At 45.0% G+C, this 15,773-nt stretch overlaps 1 protein-coding gene and 1 long non-coding RNA gene across 10 annotated transcripts in view; one reads left to right on the plus strand and one right to left on the minus strand.

Annotated features, from left to right (window-relative positions):
• Positions 1 to 686: 686 nt before the first annotated feature.
• LOC113992298 lies at positions 687 to 6,143 on the minus strand. Its single transcript, XR_005567181.1, has 4 exons — positions 5,678 to 6,143; positions 4,861 to 5,094; positions 3,246 to 3,407; positions 687 to 1,687 (listed from the first exon to the last, which is right to left on the minus strand). It is a non-coding gene; the product is annotated as an uncharacterized LOC113992298 (long non-coding RNA).
• Positions 6,144 to 6,691: 548 nt separating this feature from the next.
• The window catches only part of DOCK3 (dedicator of cytokinesis 3), a 190,896-nt gene continuing 181,814 nt past the window's right edge, over positions 6,692 to 15,773 (plus strand). For 5 of the 9 annotated variants that reach the window (XM_027729618.2, XM_027729774.2, XM_027730111.2 and 2 more), the window contains exon 1: positions 6,693 to 6,841. In XM_027729618.2, coding sequence (XP_027585419.1) covers positions 6,805 to 6,841 — 37 coding nt within the window. In that variant the 5' untranslated portion in view covers positions 6,693 to 6,804. Of the gene's footprint in view, positions 6,842 to 15,773 lie in introns of all 9 variants that reach the window. The other 4 variants (XM_027730440.2, XM_027729947.2, XM_027730035.2 and 1 more) reach the window with 2 other exon arrangements.

Consider the following 15,773-nt stretch of genomic DNA (forward strand, 5'->3'; position numbering starts at 1 on the left):
ACATTATGGCAGGAGAGTGAATTTGTGTGAGTATTGATTACTTCCGTGTGGGGACAGCTGATGAGGTGTTCAGCTTTTGTTATTCAGATGAATCAGCTGCTGGTCACTTTGTGCTGACTCACTGTCAGAGCTGGATGTGAGTATTTGGATGGATTTACAGTAACTTCATCCTTTCTACTCGGGGACACGCCAGTCTGCGGAACTGTTACACTCATTGTTCTGCTGTGTCAGGTAACAAAACATTCTGCTTTCTTTTCTTCTGCTCAGGAAGATCTTGCTTTCATTACACAGGTCAGAGCTCTTCAGATAAATTTCTGTCAGTTTTTCTCCCCACTAAACCTAAGTGACACATGTGGGTGTCTTTGGATGTAGTTGTAATTGGGACATGCATGAGAAGTTGTTTCAAAAATCTGCTTTACAGAAGACCAAAGTGGTTTTGGCTGCTGGGAACACATATAGAAACTCAAACACAGGGATATAGTAATGACTTTCATAGGGAATATATTTCAAATTAATTTTGGAATCTGAAGCTTATATGAAGACTTAACTGTCCTCTCCTTGTTAAGTGAAGGATCTCACTCTGGGCACATGGCACCAGCAATTAGAAATCAGATTTGACTATCTGCCAAACTAACCACAGTTTAATTATTCCAATCTTAACAAAATGAAATTTTTATATACTATTGTGTCATATACATTATTTATTTTGAATATACACATGCACAATACTGAATTTATCTAGATAAAAATAATCCAAATAATTTCACAGATGAACACATAGGATGTCCACATTTTAAATAGAAATATGTAATTAATATGGACAGTACAATAGTAGGAAATGTTCAACAGTGTTTCTTGGGTACTGAGCACCCTGCCATGACTGACTGTTTCTGTAGTTGTGGGTCTCAGTAGCTGAGCTGGGGAGGTTTGGCCACAGCTCAACGGTGTGCTCTTGCATTCCCATAAGGAAAAATGAGATGAACCTGGATAGGTCCAGCACGACTTCAAATTATCCATCTCGGCACTTCAAAATTCCAGTTTTTCCAATTGTTTTTGGTAGTGCTGGCTTTATTTCCAGATCACAACGTGGTCTCTGCACAGGTCCCGAGGTCCGGGCCAGACCTGAGGCTGGTCCCTGTGCCCGGGGCTGACAGCACGGCCAGCTGGCGCTCCCTGGGAATGCCGACGTGTGGGAACGGGAGGGCTCCTCGTCCTCTGCCACAACCGCTGCGGGAGGTTGGCTTGAAGGGCACTGCATGCCCGGGGAGGGCTTGGAGCGCCGGGATCCAGCGGGTCCCCGCTGGGAGCGGGAGCGGCGGCGAAGGGAGCGGCTCCAGCACCAGGGACAGCGGGCGGGGAGCCGGGAGCGGAGCGTGCAGCTCCATCCGCTGCATCCAGCGGGATGAGGGGAGAGTCTTCTGAACACTGACACCGCCGGAGCTTTAATTTGGTCCTAAGGCTGCTGTGAGTGACGTGGGACGGAGCAGCGGAGTGGAAGTGAAAGCACGGCAAGGAGAAGGCATCCCTGCCCTGCCCTTCCAGCCAGTCCAGCATGAAAACATCTGTCACTTTTCCTTTTTCCACATCATCGCTGTGTGCAGATAAGGATCCGGAACTCCTCAGTCCTCAGCCGCTATTCCCTGGAGGTGTGTTAGGTGGTTCTCTACGAACCAAGGTTCAGTTGTCCCTGAAACAAAGTGACAGCATTAGGGAGAGCACTTAAAAAAACCAGCCTCAAACTCTGCATTCCCTTGGAGAGATTTGGCTAAAGATGGATTGTGTGATAGCTCAAATCAGTTAATCAGCAACCTGGTCATTTCCATGAGTGATGAAATCAGTTCTCTGATGTTTTCTCTCAATAGTATAAATTTCTTAGCATGAAAGGGGTCTCTTTCACAGCAATAAATACATAAATGATAAGAAATACATAAAGTCAGAAATGAAAAGAGAAAAAAGACCAAAAAAAAGCACGTTCACAAGGAGAGTTCACAAAATAGGAGTTAATTATTACTTGTGGTAGGGTTTCTTGTATCCTGAACATTAAAAGAAATTAATAGGAAAAGGTATAAATTTGTCACAACAGTGCTAATTAACATTCTATGGTTTTTCACTCCTTTAATAGGTAATTTGCTGTAGTGAGAGCATTATGGATAAATGAGAATGAAGCTGCAATAGTATTTTCCTCAAATTTCTTAATTATTCATGAAACATGAATTTTCAAATTAATCTTTTCCTTTTTTACTAATTGAAGAGCAAAATACTCTGTTTCTTTACTACCAGGAAAACATTTGTTTGGCATGATCTTTTTTATATAATCTGACTAAATAATTACCACCTGCACTGTAAATTTTTGGTAATTGTTCTTGACATATCGGTATTAAAGCATTAGTCAGTTCATTCTCTACTTTTGTGCTAAAAATAAATAAATATTATTGTCCTGATTTAATCCAGGTACCTTCTATGCAAGCAACATATAAATGTACAGACTGGGACATGGTGGCACAACAACACTGTCCTTATGCAAGACTTGGTCTTTTCTAGATTCAGAGTTTGTTTTCAAGCAATATTACAAATAGAGTAAAAGTAACTTTTGATGTTATATTAGTAATCACAAGTTGTGGGGCACAAATACTGTGATTCCTTAGAGGGAAAAACTGCTGTCATTTGTTGCATGTCCATTCCTAATGAGATGGCCCTGTGCAATAGGACAAAAACCAGAATTTGGATCTGTACATCACAAGCTGAGACCTCCTGCTTAGAAGTTCCAGGAGATGACTTCATCAAAGGAAGGGGCTCAGTTGTTGGGACACACGAGTCCCTACTTTGAGGCACAAAAGAGAAACACTTGGTGCTTCAAAAGGACCTGTGAAGTCATCAGAGATGGTGATAGAGTGTTTTTGCTTTGTGTCTTTTTGTTTCTCCCTGAAAGGTGAGGAATTTATATTTTAATGGAAAAGTTGAGTTGTTTAATGGCTTAATCCATCTTAAAAACGGGAAAGAATATGAACTTTAAAGAAACAAACAGGGCAAGTTGGAACCTCAAGTGTTGAAAAGGAGGTAATTCAACCAAATAAATTGTCTGTCAGAGGGAGTTAAAATTAATCCCTGATTTATTTCTTTTTTCTGAAAGGGGTTGTGGGCCATGTTTCTAAAACAGAGGTTTGAATTAATAATGGAAGGAGAAGTTACCAGCAAGTATCGGCCTGAGAATGGGGAGAAAGGGTAGAGCGTGGGGCTGCTCTTACCTGAAAGGGAGGGCAAGAGGGTGATACATTCCATGATACCTTAGGGCTGGGACAACTGAGAAAAATCTGCTTGCAGGGAGGTATAAGAGTCTCTGCTTTCTGCACTCTGACCTTCCATTGTCCCTTGCAGAGCATTTGAAAGGATTGTGCAGTTCCCTTGATCTATTTAAGAGAAGGAAACTGTGTCAAATCTCTCCAATCCCAATCCAGCTGTCTTTCAGCTCACATCTATATTACAGCAAGATAGTGTGATATAAGACAAACCCCCTAATGTATTTTGATTAATTAATACTGTGTTAAACATTAATGCACAGTCTCTTTGGATAAGGACAATTGTGTTTGCAGTAACAGACTCATGAGCAACTCACAATACTTCTGACACAGCAGCTCTTGCACACAGTGGATGGTCAGTAACTTCTGCCAGTGTTATTCAGTGATTAGTGCTTTCCTGCTGACTTGACTTCAAGTTCATTTAAATAAGGTCTTGAGGCCTGTATTTGCCATTATTTCAATACAAGTGCAACACAAGGGTTTAGTGGCAAAGCCACAGAATGGCACCTCAGGAAACTTCTGCAAGGGGAGGCCACTTTTCTCTGACAGTCATTAATTTTTGGGACCCACGATGTCCAGCAACAGAAGTTCTTTTTGTAGGAGCTCTGGCATTTACAATAGGTTTTAAAATTTAGTTTGATTGCTGATGTCAATTTTTAAAACTTCCTAACAAAACCATGAAACTATCTAAACAGAAGCAGGCTTTGGATTCCAATTTTGTGGTGATGTTTTTTTAATGTGAAATCTTTATGATAAGGAAAAATAAAAACTGCTCCAGAAAAATAAACCCACAAAACCAAACCAAGCCCTGGGGCATATAACCCTGAGAATTTCTTGCTTCTGCTCGCTACAATGCTACGATGTTTTTCCCATGCTTTCCAGAGTAGTATGAATATTGAAGTTGGCAGGTGTGAGCTCTGTTAAGAGAGCAAAGAGAAAAAGAGGCAGAAGAAATAGTTGTTTTGCAGCCCTGCAGCAGTCGCTGTTTGCTTTGGTCTCTCCTTTGCACGTGGGTAATCCTGAATCCAAACTTGCTGCCTGGGAGATTAGTGCCTCTGCCCCCCTTGCAGGATGAGATATTTGTTCACTGCTACACTTGAGCTGAGAGTATTTACTAAGGCAATCAGTGTTTATGTAGAGGTGATAGGAGCCTCATTAAACTGGTGAATGCACAGATCAGAGGAACAGGTGTAAATATATCTGGTAACTTTAACTTACTCAAACTTGCATTCCACTGACTCTGCAGTAAATTACAGAGTTTTTTCCTTTCTGAAGTGGGTCACGTGCCCCTCTGCTGACCCTCTCAGAAAACAGGTATGACCAGCAGCGGTGCAGAGAAGTGTCAGGAATAAATATGTAATAGTATGTGCTGTATTTCAAATACAGGTAATGTACCATCAGTATGACTGTCCCTGGTAATGTTGTCATTTGTATGACCATGATCATGGATGGCCCTTAAATAAGGTGTTTCTTGTATACTATTAGTTCCTTCCAGGCTCCCTTCTGTCAACTACTCTGGTGTCCTCCTCAGAGTTTATCTAACCTTGCCAGGTTCTGACCTTACCTTCCCAAGTTCACCTTCAGTCCATATTTACTTTAAGGGGAAGAGTCAACTTAGACGTGGTTGTATTTTGGAAGAAAAATCTGCTGTGTTTTTTCTTAAGCAGGAAAAGTATCAGTTTAAGTACTGGTCAGCTTGGCAGCAAGAAGAATCCGTGAAGTGCTGAGGCTGTGCAATGAAGAGCCTGGAAGAATTAACCAATTCCTGTCACTTCAGAGGTTTTCTGCTCCCAAAGTACTAGGAAGAGATGAAAAGGTATTTATTATTTACATATATAGAGATGAAAAAACAATACCAGTTTCTCAAACCCAGCAGCAGCCTATCTCAAACAGATGCAACTCAATGACTTTGTCATGCTTTGTCCCTTCAAAAAGCTATTTCTGCATGCTGTGGGAGTGCCTCAGGAAGGGAAGGAATGAAGCTATTGTAAATATAAATGCCAAAATGTGAATATGAATTAAGGTAGGATTGAATAAGTTGTTTTTCTAAATGAATAATGTACAGGCACGTTTCATTCTTGGCCACTTACTGTTTGCACTCCACACAGGAAAGCAAAACCCAGCATCCCAAACCCAAACAAAAACCCAAACAGAAAGCTGGCCCTGCTCGGTGGGGAAACAGTAGTTGCACGTGTTAAAAAAATAAATAATGAAGGTTTCCACAGCAACCCAAGTTCTGTAGTGCAAATCGATGACTTTTGTTCTGTTTTATTATATAATCAGAGAACAGATATTCTATTAAAAGTGTTGGATACATCTCCAGTTATATTGTTAAAAAGTTTGGTGCAATCCTAAAACTTCACGTCACGGAATTTATTTACCAAGGTTTCTGAAAATGCTGAATAAAAAGTGTTTTCTTCCCTCAGCTTTGGGGAGGCTCTGACCAGGGCAAGGGCACTGCTGTGGCACAACATTGCAGGGGTCAGAATTTCAATTGCAGGGAAACTTTTGTAATACTTATTCCAGTTTTTCCTTTGCCGCGAGGAATTAAAGTTCAGGTTTTACGGAAAGAAACGGAAGATGAACTTGAAATGTAAAGAGTGTTTCAAGTTTTGGGCAAGCGCTCGTTGCGGAAACTGCGCGGATTTTGCTGGCTCATTAGCAGCTTTGGAGATTAATAAAAACAACAAGAAAATGAAACCACGGCACAGGCCGGATTTGGGTGGTGGGGTCGATGATGACTTTGTTTAGCGCTGACGGCGGTCGCTGGTCCCGGGGCTGAGCGCACCGGGCAGGGGTCGGGCTGGCCCCGGTGGTGACAACCACGACCGCGCTCGGTGCTGCACTGCGGCCTCCCGGGGATGGGATGGGGATGGGATGGGATGGGATGAGAGGTTCTCCCAGGATCGGGATCGCTTCCCCCCCCCCCCCCCGGTCCCCTCACGGGCCACGCGCCGCCGCCCACGCGCCTCGCGCCCGCGCGCGCCTCGTGCGGCCGCGCGGGGCTGAGGGAGGCGGGGGGGGAGCGCGAGGGGGGGCGGCGCGGTCCGCGCGTGCGCGCCGGGTCCGCCGGGAGCGGGGGGGGCGCGGCAGCCGCGAGTCCTCCGGCGGCGGCGGCGGGAGCGGAGGAGGCGGCGCGGGGCGAGCAGCGGCCGGGGCCGCCCGAGCTCCGCGGGGCCGCCGCCACCGCAGCGCCGCAGCCCGCGGGGGGCCGCGCTACGAGAGGCGCCGGGCCGGCGTTGCGCGCCCGCGGGCGCTGAGGGGAGCGGCGCGGCGGCGGCTGCTGCTGCCCGGGCGAGCGGGCGGGCGGGCGGGGGGCGATCTCCCCCCCCCCCGCCCCCAGGCAGCGGCGGAGCGGCCCCCGAGCGCGGCCCCGGCCGGAGCAGCCGGCGCGGCGCCCCCGCGGAGCGCGGGGGGAGGAGAAGCCGCCCCCGCTCGATGAGCGGCGCCCGCCCGCCCGCCGCGCTGTGCCCGGGGATCGGCGGCCGCGGCCGGCGCGCCCGGCAGCATGTGGAGTCCCACCGAGGAGGAGAAATACGGCGTGGGTAGGTGCTGCCGCAGCGCTCCCCCGCCTCTCCCCGCCGGACCCCGCGGGCTCGGGGGTGGGGGGCGGCTCTTCCCTCCCGCGGGGGTCGCGGCGCTGCCCCGCAGGTGGGACCGGGGGTGGGTTGGCGGGCGGCGATGGGGCTGCGGGGGCTGCCCGGGGGGAGCGGCCCCGGCGGAGCCTGCCCTGCCCTGCCCTGCCCTGCCCTGCCCGCCCGCGGGAGGTGCTGCCTGTGCTCCCGTGCTCCCCGCGCGCGGCCGCGGGGGAAGCGGAGTTTGGGGGCCCCGCGCCGGGGTCGCGATCGCGCAAATAATCAGAAAACGAGTCGCTGAGCCCTTAATCTACTTAAGCGCGGTTCCCTTTTCCCTGCGTTCCCATCTGCGGTGCGTGGAGGGAGTTGGGAAGGGGCCGCGGTGTCTTTAGGGGGCGTCGGTGCTGCACCTGCCCGGGGAGGAGGGGGCGGCCGCGGGGCCGGGGCTGCGGGAGCCGGGAGCGACCCCGGCCCTGGGCCCTCCGGGGTTATTTTTCGTTGTTCTGGTAAATCAGATTTTACACTCGTCTGGCATCGCGTTTGCTCTAATCTGAGGCATCCCCGCTGGCGGCTTTGGTTTGTTATTTTAGCGTGTAAATCCCTGATAGGAGCAGAAATGTTACGTCTGATGAAATGGAAGGCGCAGACTTTCTTTTGCTTCACTTTTGCTCGTTTTGATTTAATTTTTTTAAGCCGTTGGCTTGTATAACAATTAAAGCCGGTACTGCTGCCCCGATTAGTTACCTGAATGCCTCATTAAATTTATCGTTATCAATTGTGCATATTGATTTTTAAGTTCCACAACGTGTAGTGATGATCGATTTCTACAGATACTTAAAAAAATACAAACAAATTTCATACAAAGATCTGTTAACCTGAACTGTTGAAGTGGGATTTTGGCCACAGAATTTTAAGCAATTAATAGCTTTAATGCTTTTTTGTTAGAATTCTTTCGGTTGATTCAGTAATTAGAAAAAAAAGTTGTTAATTTTTCATCTTGAGCAACAAATATTTTGCTTAGTACATCCCACATATCTCCATAACGAATAGAAGAAGAGATTTGCATGTGTTTAAAAAAAAAAAAATCAAATGCAGCGTTAGGTGGGAACCTGTCAGTGCAGGGAAATATATACAAGTGGCATAAAATAACCCAGGGAAGTCGTTACTTGAAATCCTGTTGCTCTGTCAGTCAGTGGGAGTATATAAAGTTAACAAGCCCTGTTACACCTCGGCTGGATGCTCCAGGAATATGAAGTATCCAGACTTTCATACCTCAGCTGCTGGCCAAAGGCCACTTCTGTTGTCCCAGTACTAAACTTGCTGCTAGAATTGAAACGGATGCTTCAGAAAATAATTACCCGTTTTCCAAGTCTTGTTGGTTTTCCTCTGTTCTGGTTACGTAGCCAGTTATCTTTGCTGTGCTGAAGGGTTTGATGTTCAGTGTTGTGTTTGTTTGTGTTTGGCCCGTGTGCATAAAAAAAAAAAATAAAGCAAATACTTATGTTACCTTGATCCAAAAGTAGGTGAACTAATTTTTTTTTCTTTATGCAGACGTTTGGGAGGAAAAGCTGGGAAATCTCCATTCAGGTTGTAAACAAGTCAGGAGGAGGCATAGGAAGGGAGAGCAATGAATGAAAACAAGCCTTGTTTCAATGAGTGTTCTGTAGTCTGAGGATTATTCCCCTAAGGATGGAGATTTTTCTTTTGCAGGCAGCACACCTGTAGGTAGGGCCGAGGTAATGGCTGAGTCATAAAAGTTTTGGTGATCTCCAGGCAAGTTCTTCTTGTTCTTGCGTAGCTTTAATTACTTTTCCTGTAATTGAAATTTGTTGATAATTCTCCAGAGAGAGGGAAACAGGTGAAAAATGCAGGTTATATCTGGAGTTTAGTTACTAGAGGTGGGGAGAGGAGTGCTGGGTTTTTAAAAGTCGATCTGTCATTGCTGGCTGGAGTATGCAGTTTTGGAGAAAATAGTCTGCAGAAGGTGTAGACCTGAGGGTTTGCTGTTGGGAGGGACACTGAGGGAGAGGAAAAAAAAAAAGGAAAAAACCCAGATATTTCTTTTCCCAGTGTGAATTATCCTGATTTCACAAATAAAATAATATATGCTAAAATATTTTTCTTGGCATGAGTCACTGGTATGAGCTTATGCCTTGGGCTTTAGTAGTTTGGTTTTGGTAAGAGCACTCTCTGTCCAAAAAAAATGCTGTGTGTTTTCTCCATGAAGAGTTTTAGATTTGACTTTGGATTAAGGCAATACACTTTCTGTCCCTGTTGGTGTAAGGTAGGTGGGGAAAAAATTCAGTTATTTCTGCCCTGGAATACCACCAAGAGCTTTCTGGTGGAACGGAAGGGAACGTCTGGGCATCCAGGCCCTGGACATACCTGTTCTTGTGTATCAAGGAAAGCGAAAGTATCACATGAAGTAGTTAATTCTGATGCTGTTCTCTTTGTTGAAAGTCAGTTGGGATCTGTGGTGTTGTCTGATCTACACAGCTGATCAGAGGTGATAATTCATAGGAGCTGTTCCTTCAGAAACACACCACGTTTCCCCCCTCAGCACGTGGGGATAGAAGGGCTTTGTGTTCTGCACTGGCTTCCAAGGAGTATCAGGCAAAGGCATTTCTCATGTGCTTGCTGGAGCCCCTGAACAGATATTCCTCTGCAGCCACAGGCCCTTGGCTGCAGGGGAACATGTTGAATTTACTGCTGGGAACATCAGTGGCTTTGGGGAGGTTCTGAGGTTCTCTGGGCCTGTCTGCCTGCAGTTAAAGAAGTTTTCCATGCTTGCAATTGTAGAATGCCAATGTATTGCCCAGTTCTCACACAGATCATTGTATATATCTAGACCAGAGATGCTCAGGATATTTCTAAATAAATTAAACACTCCCCTAACAACACTGAAGTTCTTCCTTGATCTTATTTCTCAGCTACTATAGCAACTACCTGGGAGCTGTTGTGAGTAATGCCCCTCTATTTAGAAATACTTACATTCAGTGCTTCTAATCCTAGCTCTGCTTTTAAAACTTGAGACCTGATGATGAAAAGCAGACAGTTCTTCCACAGGTGCTTAAGGTGGCCAGTTATGGACACAGTAAGATTTCTGAACTGATTATTGAAGATAACTCACTCTCTAGCCCTCTGTTGTTTTAATATTTTTAAAGCAGTCTCTGTCTCTAAGAAATTATTTATTGAAGTGATCTGATTAGTTGCTTTAGTCGTGTAAAGCAAGTATTAAATAATAATGCATTAAAAAGAAACAGCTAAGCAGAGAGAACTCTTTAGTAAATAACATTTGAGAGCTGATTATTTCATCAGCTCATCAGGCTGTCAGTTTTTGCTGTTATATTTTTGTGCAAGGAGCAGGTTTAGGTGGTTCTCAAGAAAGTTGTTGTTGTTTGGGGGTTTTTTGTAGTTGATGCTGTACTTTGTGTGGCTGACCATATTAAATATGTATGTATTGAATCACAGAGGAGAATAAAAACCTGCCTGCATAAACAGCACCTGTTTTTAGTTTATTCAAAGAATTAGTGTTAAAATCTGTTAATAGTTTCATTTAAAATGCATTTTTTTATCTTTGCTTTCGCTACTTAACTTGTAACAATGAAAAATAAATCCATAAACACAAATACATGTAGCTAACATTTCCCCTGTTCCCACTAAGAAAGGTTGGAACATCATAATGTCCTAGTTACAGTTCTGTACTGCAGCTTCTGCTTTTTGATCAGTATCTTGATTTTTGATATTTATTTTTTTCCCCTGTCAGTAAACCTTGGCTTGCACATTTCCCAATTCATATTTGAGTTTGGAAGAACAGGGCTGCAGAACTTAGAGAAAGTCTTCCTTCCCTCCCCGAGGCTCCTGGTGTGTGACTGTCCTTACCTGTTCAGGCAGAAGGAGCTGCTGAAGGAGGAGGGCTCTGATGATACTGTGGTTTCCCTGGGTCACTGAGGTGCTTTGTTACAGGTTTAAAATGAAAAGTTTCAGAGAGAGAGAGAAAAAATTAGGAAGAAGTCCATTGTTGATCTGAGACACGATATCAATCCCTGGGACTGGGTTCTGTGTTGTGGACATGGATTATATTTCATCTTCTCTCCTGTGCCCCAGTGCCAGAATGTGTAATTGTCTGGCAGCAGGAGGGAGGTGACTAAGGATATTCTTCAGGGATCTGTCTTGGAAGCAAAGCAACGTGGAGGGATGTGCTTGGAAACCTTCTGTGCTACACTGCTTAGGGAGGTGATGGTGATACCTGGGGACTTGCTTGTTAGTCAGGAAAACTAAATGACCCGGGGATTGGAGCAGTTTCCATTCACTGTTTTGCCTCTGAGGGCCTTTTTATTACCCATAGGCCTTAAGAATGAGCAAAGGAATTTGTCAGTCAGGGATCATAAAGGAAATGTATATGTGTTATTTAACTGGGTGGGAAATGAATCACACCTTGAAATGTCTCCGGAAAAGAGCAGCTCCCCGGATGCGTCCGACGGGAGACTCTCAGTGTGGATGGCAGAGTTCAGTGAGCTGTCACTTCATGCAGTGGGCAACTTCAGTTCCAGTCCAGTGTAAATCTGTAATTCTGCTGTTGCTGATAGAACTTGGAGACTAAATATAACGTTTTGTCAGAAGAGATTAATACATTTTAGCTCGTTTGTCCTATAGAAGGGTAGGCCAAAGACTTTGTGGTTGGACCAGTTCTTGTGAAAGCTGTTTTGCAGAGCTGGATGAGAATTAATCTGTAAGATATTACTACTTTGAGATCATCTAAATACTAGTTGTCCACAAACATATTTACAGTAGAAATTAGCCAGAACTTTTTAAATAGAGGAGGAACGAAGTTGAGGAACAAATTCTTGCAAAGGCAAGGAATGGGATGTATATATTCAGCAGTTTATTGCGTGGTTTATATGGGAATGTGGGTGTGATCCTGGAGTAAGAAGTGATAGTAGTGCAATGTGGGGTTTCACTTTTGATCCTTTAATAGTTTTAGAGCAGTTTTCTCCATTTCTTCGTCATTGGGCCATCCTGGGTATTCAGTTGAGAACTGCAGGATTCAGCCACTTGCCAGTAAGGTGGGGGCAAAAGCAGTTCCTCCCTGACCTTATCCACAGTGCAGAAGGGGTTTTGTGTCTAGAATGATTTCCTAAGGGTGGAAATCTTTTACTGTTCAGGCTTTCTGTCCTCCCCTAACAATACCTCTCACCCAGTAATGAAAGGCATTTTATGATGAGAGTTGGCAGCCTTGGATGTACTTTTCCTGCAGATTTAATGAAAATTGGTGGCCGGGTGGGAAAGAAAGAACTTATGAATTCCTGTGGGTAGTAATGCAGATAAGCAGCTACTGACTTGCTAAAGGAAATGGATAATAAGGTTCTATCAGGACTTCTAATGTAACTTTTTTGTTTGGTTGCTGGAGAACGTGAAGGGGCAGCTGTTCATGGGAGCAGGGCAGTGAACCTGGGGGTGTTTCATACACAGGAATGCTCAGGGGCCAGGGAAAGATTAGAAATCCAGTGGTACTGCATTTGGTTTGTCCTGGGACCATCTGGGAAACAGAGGGAATGGGAATATCCATTGGTAGGAAACCAGGCTTTTCATATTCATTCAAGGGCAAGTTGTTTTGCTCTTTCTTTAGTGCAGCCAGCAAAAATTACAATTCACAACAGGGTATATATAAACATGCCTGGAATGCTCCTCGTCCTTGGAAAATTTAGGTGATTCTTTGGTGTTTCTTATTTGTGTGCTTTGGGTTTAAAGTCACTGCCAAGCCTGTAGGACAGGAAGGGACGTTCTTCAGGGTGAAATTAGTGGGGAATATTTTAAAGTAATTTCTCTTTTGAACCACTGAAGGCGTAGGAAGTTGGTGTGTGACTGTGTGGTGATGGTGCAGGTTGTGGTTTGCAGCTGTATGTGGGAAGAGAGGAAAGGTGACATTTTTATTAATCCTTCTGAAAGCAGCTTTCTTAGTGTACAGTCTGTGACACAGCTCAACTGGACCTGAGTCTCACTGCCTTGTAAAGCCTTTCTTTGCAGCAGTTCTGCCCTTAACAAATCAGAGTCCAATATAAACATCAGGGAAGCAGGTAAGAACCATTACCAAAACTTGTAAACTATAATATCTACACTTGTAATCTATAAAATTCTCTACCACATGTTTGGTGGTGTTTAAAAGCCCTCAGAAGGGGGATAGCTGGGAATGAGGAAGTTTTCTCTGTTGTCATGTGCACAGTGACATGTAGATAGACAAGCTTTTCTGACTGATGTGTTTAACAGTTATTTGGAACATACAGAGGAGCTCTAAATGACCTCAAACAACTGGTGTTACTGGTGGCCACCTGCATTTCATGGATCTGTTTTCTTGAGAATTGGGAGCACTTTTCACACGTGGATGTGAAAACACTGACCAAAGAATGGGAAATCTGTGGAAGATTATTTAGCTGTTGAAGAGCCTGATGCAACTTTTTCTCCTGCTTCAGAGAAATTTTTGTTAATTTGTGTAGTAATTAAGTTTATTGTGTCGGTTTCTCAGCTGTGATGTGCACTGAGGAAGAGGCCAAAGGCAGCAAAACCAGTTGAGATTGACAGCAGTCTTTCCACTGGTTGTTTTTAAGTTATGTATCAACCTTAATATCACTGCATTTCACTCTTTTTGTTCAAAACCTGTGTGCTCACTGAACCTCGAGGCAAAGGCATGAAATATCCCACTCAGGTGACAGAAGTTTAATCAAATCTCCATTCAGGTTTTTGCACGTCGAAATGAACTTTGTTCTCTTCTGAGATCCTGAAAGCATCTCTTGAGTTTTTTCAGCTGTAATTCCTTCCTCTTAGATGTATTTGTTTAAACAACGAACCTTCAGTCAAAACTTACTGAAGGTATTGGGAAGGTGGGAAACTGAGGGTCTGAGCAGACTAAGTGCTTTCCAGTACAGTTGAGAGGTGATTACTTATTCCAAGGATAAGGCTTCCTTCCTGCCCCTCTTTAGCATTTAGCTATGTTTTCTTTTCCTGAGTCTTTCTGGACATTAAGCCTTAAGCAAAGCTCATGACAAGCTAACTCTTGGTGATTGAAAGCAGGTCATTGTGCTTTCAGAGGTAAGCAGATGCTCTCTGAAACATCTAGACAAACCTTTAGCTTTATTTCATGTAAGGGAGCTTAGGCACTAAATGCTTTTAGTGTTGGCAGTTGAGGGAGTAGTGAATTATTTTATTTTCTTTATGTTGAATGTAAGTCTCTGAGCTACCCCATGTGCTGCAGTGTGGTGCAGTGTGCTTTGGCACGTGCCTTAATGTTCTAGAAACCTCTTGTCTCTGTGTATTTGAGCAGCAGGGACCTCTCTTCCCTCCCAGTGTGTTCATGAACAAGATGTTTGTGTACCTACCCTTTCAGTCTCCTGAATTTGATAAAGGAATCCTCGTGTCCATGCCAGAGAAACCCAGAAGAACTATTAAAACAGAAACCAATTGCAAGCAATATATAACTTTTTACAGGCCTGTTGGGGTACCCACAGTCCTTGGCCTTGCTGGGGTGGGTGGTCTGCCCAAACAAGTGGTAAAGGGAGCAGGAAGCCTTTTATAGGAGAACATCACAGTGTGGGGTAGTCCCTGTGAGGAGTGCTATGTATGTTTTCCATAACTGAGTCTGGATCTGCAGGGGTAGGAGGAGATGTTTCTATTTCACCCATCTCTTCCTTTGTAGAGAAAAACGCCTGTGGAAGTGTCTGTGTAAAGCTGCCCACTTCCCACGGGCACATATCTCATTTGGGGGTGTATGGCTGTATTCATTATGTACATGGACAGAGAGTGCAGGCTGGAGCGAGAAAGTACCAGCCAGGGTGGGACAAATAATCCAAAAATACATGAATTACTGCAAAAGAAGGTTACTGAAAACTGTGGTTTGAACTTTGATGTGTCTTTGTGTTTTGTTTCTCTCTGTAAATGCTCCTGAGCTGAATGATTGGTGACTCAAATGTTGAGAAACCAAAGAGGCAACAGACCAGTTTCACTGCATTTGTTAGAGCAGGATCAACATTTTTGTGAGGTAATAGCAGATGGCAGGGCAAAATTACGTCCTGTACAGCATGGAGCTGGATGCTCCCTGTGCACCTGGCCTGGTGTGAAGAGAGTGAAGAGGGGAATCAGTAATAAAGGTGATATTGTCAGGCCCTTCCTCCAGCAGGGACTGGTCAGTGTGGGCAGAGCTGTCCAGGGGCATGGAAAGGCTGCTCTGTGGCTGCTGGGCCTGCTGTCCATGCTGGGAGCATCCCCTGGGAACAGCTCCCTGAGCTCTGCCATGTGCACGGGGATTGCAGCCACCCATCCAACCGTCCACCCATCCCTCCACCCACCCATGCACCCACCCACCCACCCACCCATCCACCCATGCACCCACCCACCCACCCACCCATCCACCCATGCACCTACCCACCCACCCACCCATCCTCCCGCCGCTGCTCCAGCTCGGCCTCTCCGAGTGCGCTGATCTGACTGGAATTATGAGCAAAATTCCTCTGCTCTGGGGTTTTTTGCCTTTTTTTTTCTTTTTTTTTTCTTTTTTTTTACTCATGGACGTTTGGTGATCTCTGTGCCCCAGGGGTTTTATGCCAAGGAAGATTGTGTTTGAAGCACTGGTCTTGCAGAAACAGCTTCTCTTTTGACTCTGGGGCAGTGGATGTAGAAAATAGGCTTCTCTCTCTTTCTTCATCACAGCAAGGCCCCAAACTGCAGCTGCTGATCTTGTCGTTTGGTTGGTTCTTTTTTTTCAATTCTGGAGTGACTGCTTTTCAGGTTGCTGACACAAGGCAGTATTCTTCTTATAATGGTGGGAAAAAAAGTTAATTATTTCAGTATGATTGAAATAATCCTGTGTGGAGAATGCACAAAGAGAAAAAGAGGATTTCCCCAATGTTTC

Source organism: Pipra filicauda, unplaced genomic scaffold, assembly GCF_003945595.2.
Source record: "Pipra filicauda isolate LSUMZ 115617 unplaced genomic scaffold, ASM394559v2 scaffold102_size2360937_pilon, whole genome shotgun sequence".
In the NCBI taxonomy this organism is placed as follows: Eukaryota; Metazoa; Chordata; class Aves; order Passeriformes; family Pipridae; genus Pipra; species Pipra filicauda.